This window comes from Boeremia exigua, assembly GCF_020726555.1.
Source record: "Boeremia exigua strain MPI-SDFR-AT-0100 chromosome Unknown C7974scaffold_14, whole genome shotgun sequence".
Taxonomy (NCBI): Eukaryota; Fungi; Ascomycota; class Dothideomycetes; order Pleosporales; family Didymellaceae; genus Boeremia; species Boeremia exigua.
Window position 1 is genome coordinate 634962 of NW_025763531.1, and position 9031 is coordinate 643992.

The 9031-nt window shown below is 50.0% G+C and overlaps 3 protein-coding genes across 3 annotated transcripts; 2 read left to right on the top strand and 1 right to left on the bottom strand.

Annotated features, from left to right (window-relative positions):
• C7974DRAFT_380822 (uncharacterized protein) lies at window positions 1-828 on the top strand (the record flags this gene model as incomplete). Its single annotated transcript, XM_046140546.1, has 1 exon — window positions 1-828. The coding sequence occupies one exon, from the start codon at window positions 1-3 to the stop codon at window positions 826-828; it is 828 nt and encodes a 275-aa protein (XP_045991791.1).
• A 2205-nt stretch (window positions 829-3033) lies between these two features.
• C7974DRAFT_476192 (uncharacterized protein) lies at window positions 3034-4112 on the top strand (the record flags this gene model as incomplete). Its single annotated transcript, XM_046146673.1, has 3 exons — window positions 3034-3075; window positions 3133-3595; window positions 3646-4112. The coding sequence occupies 3 exons, from the start codon at window positions 3034-3036 to the stop codon at window positions 4110-4112; spliced, it is 972 nt and encodes a 323-aa protein (XP_045991792.1).
• Window positions 4113-6249: 2137 nt separating this feature from the next.
• On the bottom strand, window positions 6250-8348 carry C7974DRAFT_380824 (uncharacterized protein; the record flags this gene model as incomplete). The annotated part of the gene is made up of 5 exons (XM_046140547.1): window positions 6250-6863; window positions 6924-7083; window positions 7177-7311; window positions 7345-8105; window positions 8156-8348. 5 exons carry the CDS (start codon window positions 8346-8348, stop codon window positions 6250-6252), a joined length of 1863 nt encoding a protein of 620 aa, XP_045991793.1.
• Between the last annotated feature and the right edge of the window lie 683 nt (window positions 8349-9031).

A 9031-nucleotide genomic window follows, 5' to 3' on the forward strand; every position in this document is an offset into this window, starting at 1 on the left:
ATGGCTGAGTTTGCTATTCCCACAATATCTCTAGAGCGAATCGAACAACGCAACGACCCTCCGCATACGATTCATTTGCTCAACACTCGGGCATCAATTCTCCCTGTCCCGGTAGTGGATATTGTTGTCCCTCAATGGCTTTTAGTATCGATCAAGGAACTCGCCAACTACGCCGCACAGTGCTGGTACACCATGGTTCTTCTCTTCTGGGCAATGAAGTTCGAAGCTGTTACGGCTGTTTCTGTCCTACCTAAGGACGTGACGGTCTTCTTGATGTTCCATGTCTACTTCGCCCTCACGGTCCTGATGAAAATGTACTTAGCGCCACGACGACCATTTCATCGGAAAATAGTGCTTGTAGCCCCGGCAAATGCCGATCTCTACGATCTCACCCGGTTTCTTGCTTTGAAATGTTTGCAGGAATATGGTCTCCATATGATTGTGAATCTTATTGCTGGCTTAGCACTGACCGGCGGCCACATTCTAGGCGGAGAGTGGAAGACAGCTGCCGCCTACGAAACGCCACTGGCGATATCTTTTATGAACGGCCATATTGCTGTAATCTGTGTCGCACTTTCTTGTATTACCGTTCTAGCTGCGGTGAAAGTCGCGTTGCCTGCGTTCAGGCAGACCTCTATCCACGACGCGGATGGGATTGATCGTTCGGACACACAAGATTGGCGTGCTCGATCGCAGCATGTCCAGGTATACCCCTTTGCCTCCGCTTCTACTTCTTCAAGACTTCAAGCCACCCGCCAGCATCAGAGCGACGAGATAGAAATGCTGACGAAGGAGATGGAGTACCTCCAGATTCCAGGGCGCCAGTAACGTCAGATTAATCATCCCTTCTTCTCTACGGCGATGCTGTTGACCCCGCAAGGCTGTCCACGTCAAAATGTCAGCCAGCACTCGTCCGCTTTCAAGACATGCCAGTGGATAAACCACAAGGTGTGGCCAATACCAAAGCTCACTCTTCCACACCAAAACAGACGAAGGTAGGCACAGATGTTTCTATGGACGGTTGATATCTGCATAAAGTTGGCTGCACGCTTAATGCCGATTTTGGGATGCCTGCGGTCGAAGAGCTGATGAGAAAAAGGAATTATGTTGATCTTCGATAGTGCGTGCATCTGCAGACCGGCGCGGGGTGGGACCTCCACTAACATGTGGAGCTCGTTCTGTGCACATGGGACTATCTCACATGCACCTCAACTTTTTTTGTCTGTTTGCTGCTAAGCTGTGTTTTTTGAGATTTCTCCATTAGAGTCCTGGATTCAACATCCACTGCAGACTTTGCTGCACACTAGACACTCTCGAATCAGTAACAAATGAATACTGGGGTTACCCTGCCACTCATTCTATTAATGTGTCATCTTGCTGTTGCGACATCAAAGAGTCAGTCTCTCTAAAGAAAATGTTGTCGTATAACCGGACTCACCCGTAAAACAACCCAGCTTCACACCTGTCCCTGATTCATGTTATACTCTCATCTTTCGTTCGCTTGGGAAATTAGGGAGAACACCAATTGCCACAATGGCAGAACTCTTTGTGCTACCCAAAGCGCACAAAGAGATCAGACCTGGTTGATGTATTAAAATGCAGGAGGAGATGTGCAGGGCCAGACTGAGGACCATTCATATCCCCTCACCATAGCAGCCAGGACGGTACTGCATGCTCCTTGAGTAACGCGTACACAGTCGTTTTTGCAGGCATGGTGCGCAAGTCAGAACACGTGAGTCTTTGGCACACTCTATTCCAACCATACCACGCCGGATTTGCCGCGCATATGGAGCCAAACGCTACATGACACCGAGATTCAGGCCGAGCGCGCCGCTAGTCAAATGCCATTGTAAAGAACCCAATGCAGTCCAGCCGGGGACATGCAGTATGTCTGATCACTTTGTTTAAGATTTGTCTCGGCTGAACGTTGGGGCTGAAAGGCCACGCAAGGACGGTAGAACTACCCCTCCATCCCTTATTCTCCCTCCCTCCCTTCCGTTTTTTCCCTTTCTTCCTTTTTCGGCCTACCTGCTCCCTCGTACAGCGAGTACCACCGCCAGCTCTAACACCCCAGCGCAGCTCGATCAATCACGATGGGTCAACCAAAGACACTGCCCCGCACGTACCTGTTCACGGCGACCGTGAGCCTCCCGTTACAGCTTGGGAATTGATATTGAGGCACTGGTATTGGAAGCACTCAAGTTTGATAAGCACGACCTCGCATGGCATCTCATCTCGAGTAGAGTCGTGCCTCATCGATTGAAAGTCAGGCACCAATGATGGGGGAGCGTGCGGCTGAAGCCTTCGGAAAGCCCCCAACGTGCCGCGTTCCAGTCGGTCCGATTACGCACTCTAGTCACCTTCCCCCATGTTGGTCATCGATCACTCATCATCTACAGCATATCGATAAACAAATGCACGAGAAGGTCACAATTAATTTGATTACTAAACGCATTTACGGGAATCTATGTATCAGTCGGAAGAAAGAAGCACGAGCACGACATAGTAAGCGGACTTGACGCATGGTTCATGTGACGACTTTCTAGACCACCCAGCATCAGCATTTTTGTGTGCGGCTCTGCGATCACGTCTAACAAGTTTCGTACAGGGTATGTACCATCAGTTGAAGTCAGAGCATATGCTTATAATTCATATGACTATTAGCCGGCTCCAAAGATTGCGCATACGACTTCTGCTAATAGTTTTTCGATCGTTGCAAGCATTCTCAGAGTACTGCACCAGAAGATACCGATTACTAAACAACAGCGCCTTTGTTTGACAATAAATGATCAATCTTCTCGCCTCACGAATGTTCATGAATAGACGGAATAGTGATCATTGTTTGTATATCAAATCAGAACCGCGAATTGGTCGCGTCGTGGTCTAGCGAGATTTAGCAAAACAGAATTTGAGGATGAGCGGACTACATAAGTCAGCTCTGTAACACCCATTCATCCCACTCACAGCTACATCCTCCTGACTGTGAAAGGCAACATCAGAAAACGCAGCCGTAAATCTCAATCCAAATCGGCAATGACTACCGACTCTACCATTCGTAACGTGGCCTGGTATGGTGTAAGTCTCCAAAGACTATCTATTGTGGAGCCTGCTAGCGGGATCTTACTTTTGTAGACGGGCAATTTAGGCAGGCCGATCCTGCAACATCTTGCATCGACACAGAAATTCAACATCACCCTTCTCGTGCGCCGTGAGCCTGCTTCGTACGACAATCTGCCGAGCAACATTACGATAAAGCAAATTGATATCTCAAAGCGGTCCAGTCTCGTCGATGCACTGGCAGGGAATGATGCTACGGTTGTCTTTACCAGCATGCTACCATACAACAACATGGACGGCCTCCAACTAGAACTGATCAACGCCTCTATAGCAGCTGGAGTCAAGTTCTTTGTCCCATCAGAATGGGGACCCGACACAGCGGGAGGAAACGGGGCAACGACTTTCAGGATCGGTCCGGATACCTTACCTCCAACCCCTATCATCGCAATGAAAAGGGCGGTGCACAATTATCTGCTTGTCCGATCAGCCGAGAGCAAGATCAACTTTGCAACCCTGCATACCGGCAATATGCTCCTCAGTATGCCCCTTCCCTGATACATTTGACCTCTACGCTGACGACGATATCAGACGTGAACGTATTTGCATCCATCGATGTCCAGAAACGTACCGCGCTTCTTCCTGAAGGCGGTCGCCACCTATTCTCTGTTACGAGCCAAAAGACACTGGGTAATGCATTGGTCAACCTACTCTCAAGGTACCCTGAAAACAAAAACACTTTCCACTACATCTGTGATGGCGAGACAAGTCTGCATCAAATCGTGCTAGCTGTGCAAAAAGCATCAGGATCACAAGAGCCGTGGGATATCTCTTCATTCTCACTGGAGGAGAACAAGAGGAAGGCTGACGCAAACCTGAAGGAGGGGAGAATGACACTACAGGAATTTTTTGGTGTGCTTGGCGTGCCATTCACTGGGCCACTCACGGTTTGGACCAACCCTGACAATCGTATCTTAGGGCTTGAGGATCCGAGCAGTGCAAAGGCCCAGGAGATTGTAGACAAGGTGGCTCTGTCACTTTTAGCTCAGCAGTCATAGGATTTTTAAACTTCAGCAACATGTATCACACTTAGCGTCAACATTGTATCATGTCACCACATGTGGATGTCTATCCAGATAAGATGTTTGTGCCAGGAGCCGACGGAGGCTGATGATAGGATCGAAGTTGGAACACAAGTGCTAAGGACATCTCAATGCACCAGCCAATTGAACCCTTACAGCAGAAGACACAAGTGTGTGGTGGGAGCATAGTTATGATGGCGTGTTGTCATGATCATGTGTACTGAGTCTGAGATCTTTATGGGACGTAGTAATCTTCGCGGAATTTGCTGATCAATCTGCAAGAGCTCTCTGCCATGCTGTTATATGATGTCGCAATTATGGCGCAATGAAGTGTTTCAACAGTCTCTACACTACCTCCAACGAGAATCAAGTATGCGTTGAGCTGAAGCGTTAAGTTTTTCGGATGAAACACGAACTTGCATAGCGTGATAACAGCGAATGACAGAATGCTGGTATAGTAGAGCTCGGATCCTTGACTTATCCGAGTGTCAAGGAATGTGCGGAGCAAACTTGTGCGGTGCACCAAGTGGACTTGTGGCAGACCAGAACTGCTGAAGATCTTCACATCTTGTGATAGCCATCATAAAGAGAAGATAGAGGCGCGAATAGCCGACAAAGTAGTTCAGATTGGCACTGACACTCGTCGTAGGACAAAGTGCATAAACTGAATTACATCTGTACATAGTATAACACGCGTTGGACTTCGCAAAATTGGGTCTGATTTTGTTCCGCTTCTAATCGTGCAGATCAATAGGACAGTAAACATATCTTCAGAGAGACTTCACAACGATTCTCCACACTCGTCCCTTGTCCTAGATGTTGCTCCGACTCCGCCTGGCGTGTCATGATATAATGTGCGTGATATAACCTGGTGAACGATCACCAGGAATATGCAAGCTTCCTCTACAATTTTTTTTTTGTTGTCAAACGTCCGTTTGACAGCTAAGAGCTTACTATAGACATACCTGTGCCTCCAATCTCCAATCCCGCATCATCTTGTGCTCTTCTCGTCGTTCTTAGCATGCGTACCTTCGCTTCCATACCCGACCCTTGGCCTAGGACGCATCTCACAGGCTCCAGCATCGATACACAGGAATAAATCACACAGCATAACTACCGAAACTTCCATGCCCGAACCTTAGCTTCGAACGCATTTCACTGAGTACAACATCAACACACAGAGATAGTTTCTCTAGCGCCAGCTTGTACCGCCACCTCCAGTCTGGCGACTACCAGATGAGAATATAACCAGATATGATCGAGAGGGAGCGATATACAGGGTGTGGTCAGACATGGTATCACAATGTAGGGTTCATCACAAGCGTACATTGCGAAGAGCATATGCAGCACAAAGGCTGAGCCTAGATGCAGTCGTTACATTGCATCCGGGAATGGTGCTGGTGATACCGGTCCTCGTGTATACAAGTTGCAAGTAGAGTGCACATTCGGGGCGAAGGACAAATTGAGCAGGCTGTGATGAGCGAGAGGGTAGTAGAGAAATCCAAGGACTGTTAAGTGACAGCCGACAAACCAAGGTACAGAGCTAAACATGCCCATTTGAACGGGACCATAGAGGCTTTAAGGGTTACGAAACGCTGTCCATAGATCGGGTTGAGTATTGAAATTGACCGGCCAGCCCAATTTCTATTTTGGCGCACGGAATAGAGTCGAAGCATTAAATATTGTTCAGCCTCCTGTGGACACCAAATATCGTTCTTCGCAGTCGCATCTCGTTACGAACATCCAAAAACGTAAAGACGCTCACTCTATGAGACCTATACTAGAACTTCCACGTCAACTGTCGTAACTGGAGGAGTAAAATTGTGGGAGGAACTATCATGTTTTGATCTAAAAGCCATCTACCGAATTGTGTTCCGTTACATATCTTCCATGTATCATCTTTTGTCACCTCGAAACTCCTTGCCAACATCCAAGGAAGAACAGGTAACACCAGCACCAATGATTGTATGCAGTCAAAGATGTGATAATGCCAAGACGTGTAGCTTGGACATTGTGCACTGGAAAACTCAAATGCCTATGCTCCCTGACTGAATCTTTCTGCGGCCGTGGGAATCGGAAGGGGGCAGAGCAGACCCCTGGGTTGTTTCCAGACTCACCAAGGGGAGCCCTCATATCGGACGGGTGGCTTGCGTTCTCGCCCACTCCTGCGGGGCGCATCTGAAGAGGAGTCCTGACGGACCTGAGGTGGTGACCTGGGTATGCGACTGGCGGGAGACGGAGACAGCTGTGGATTTTGACCCCGGTTTTGCAGACGAGACCGCTGGCCATGGTCCTGCTGACCTCTCTGCGACATTCCAAGTGGAGGCTGACGCTGCGGTCCAGAAGACTGCTCAAATGAAGGCCGAGTCTGGCTCTGTTGGGATCGAGGAGAAACTCCGGATGGAGCTTGGTCTAGACTTCGCGGGGGGGACCAAGGAGCCGATCTGGAAGAGGGATGAGCTTCGTTTTGATAAGACCCGGACAGCCACCCGATCGGAGGTTGATGTTGGTGCTGTTGAGAAGAAGAAGGAAATGATCTGGCTGGGGACTGACCCCAGTTCTGCTGAAAGCCTCCAGATGTGATTGCGGGTTGATGCTGCTGCGAATCTTCATAATGCATGCCGGACGGGTAGTAGCCGGACGGGTAGTAGCCGTACGGGCTGTAGTTCTGTTGAGGGCCTCCAAGATGACCCTTAGGCGGCGGCATGCTGGGCTGATTCGAGATCGCTGTCGAACGCAGGCTAGAGGTGTTGTTGGAGGCCACAGGTCTCTTACGCGGCGACTTACTTCCTGACCGCGGAGTGGGTGTTGGTATTCTCTTCAACAGGTCCTTGATACGGTCGAGTCGACGGGTTTGCGCGTAGTGGAGGAGATTGCGGAGACATTTTCGAAGTTGGACAACTTCAGGATTCTCATCTCCGTCCCACCGAACTGAACCCAGCACAGTCTGCAACACCGGTCGCATGTGATATTGTACCAATCCATTCCCATCCAGTGTTCTCCAGTGTACGTACAATCGCAGCTCTGATGTGTTGCATACCATGGACCAATGACAAGTGCCAACAGCGTCAGGTTCCACGCCGGCACGTTTGTGGAGTCGATAGTTGTACTCGATGACCGCCAAACCGTCACGAGTTGTTTGGAGCACACCTTGCCAGATACCGGCTTTCGCAGACTTGATTTACAGCGTCACCCAAGGACACAGTACTTTTGGGTGGATTGGGGGATGCTTGCCGTCTGACAAAAGCTTTTCCTCCTCTTCTTCGGTGAAAGGCCAGTCGATAGGGGACGACGATGCACGCGAGGTGATTACAGATATTGGAATGTAGCCATTGGTCATGTCGGGCTTTGGTTGAGCAAGCATGAACTGATCGTTGTCCGGACTGGTCACGTAGGCAGAGTGGAACAATGCCTCAGGCTCCATATTCATGAATCTTTCACCGTTTTCGACATAGGCACTTCGGAACATCAAATGTGGAGCCAGAAGCATCATAGCCTGGAATTCTGAATTGCGCTGTGCGTTCTCGGCGTTCTCTGCAAGGAGTCTTGCTGTCGGTGAATGGGGACCGGGTCGGTCCGCCATGACAACATTCCGGATGAACTTGTCGAGTTCCCTGGGCATTGTTGCTCCAGAGTGAACGTAAGCCTTGTATTGCCTCAGTTGCTGTTCATACTCCGCCGTCGACGCCGTCGTCGTGTCTTTACTTCTAGCCATGCTGTCAAGCAGTTGTTCGCCTGGGTTGGTTTTTTCGGTATGTGCGCGAAGATTGCTCGTCGTCAGCGGATATCGAGGAGGAGGGAGATGAAGCTCTTGTGGCTGCTGCTCGCGGCGACTGAGCTTGTCTGGAGCCTCTTCTTTGCAGGAACTTGGCTTAACGGGGAGTTGTTCGTCACAGACCCCAGGCCCAAAAGGTGCGAGGTTACTGCTGGGACTGAGCTCGAGCTGCTGTCGTCGCTTTGTTGAAAGACCTGAGCACACGTTAGCGGACGAGGAGGGAGTGGATTTCGGCGTAGCTCACCGGTGATGTCCTTGAGAGGCGCGGCTCGTCGCTTTGACTTGTCGTTGATCCTGCGTCTTTTACTGTCTCCAATGGGTTTGGTCTTCTCGTCGCCTTGTATTGCTCTGGTCTTCTGACCTCCGCTATGGGTGGTGAAGGATGAGCGGCCTCGATCTCGCCGTGGGCGAAGATGTTTTTCCGTGGCTGGCTCCATAGTGGGGCAAACGGGAATCTTGGGTGAGAGAAGCGTTTGCGCGCAGGCTGCAGTGGATCGTGTGAGGCGGTCGGGAGCCGGGCACAAGTGAAGCTGACTGTGGAAGGAGAGAACGTCTGCTAGATGAAGATATGTGCGAGGGTTCGCAAGACATAGCATTTAAGCAACGCAAAAGTTCTGAGTCCGCGCAGTCACTTTCTCTATCGTGACCAGGTCGCGTGCGTGGAGCGATGTTCATTTGTTGTGAGACCCCGTGTTTACAATTTACGCGCTATACCGTGTTAGGGTGTGACCTCACACCGTGTGCCGACTAGGATTGAATTAAGACTAGTCTCATTGGAGCGCAACCTCTGTTGTAAACGCGCGGTAGAGCGCACATAGGGGATCTCTGCGCTACCACTGGACTGTCTTGAGTACAAAGGCGTCCGTATAGTGATCTCAGCAAGCGCCTCGACAACAATGAATCGCTTAGCACATCATGGAAAATTGTAGTCAGCAACTGGAAAATAGACTACATGGGTGACCGTGAGCAGTGCAGGTCTGGAGTGCTTCAGATGCCAGCGGTTTTCGTGCATGGCGTGAAGGTTCTCAACGCGGAACAATTCGCAACCTCGTAAAGCGATTCCGCAGACTTCCTTTCCATGCAGGCCTCGTCGACTCTGCTTTCCTCTACAGCTAAGATT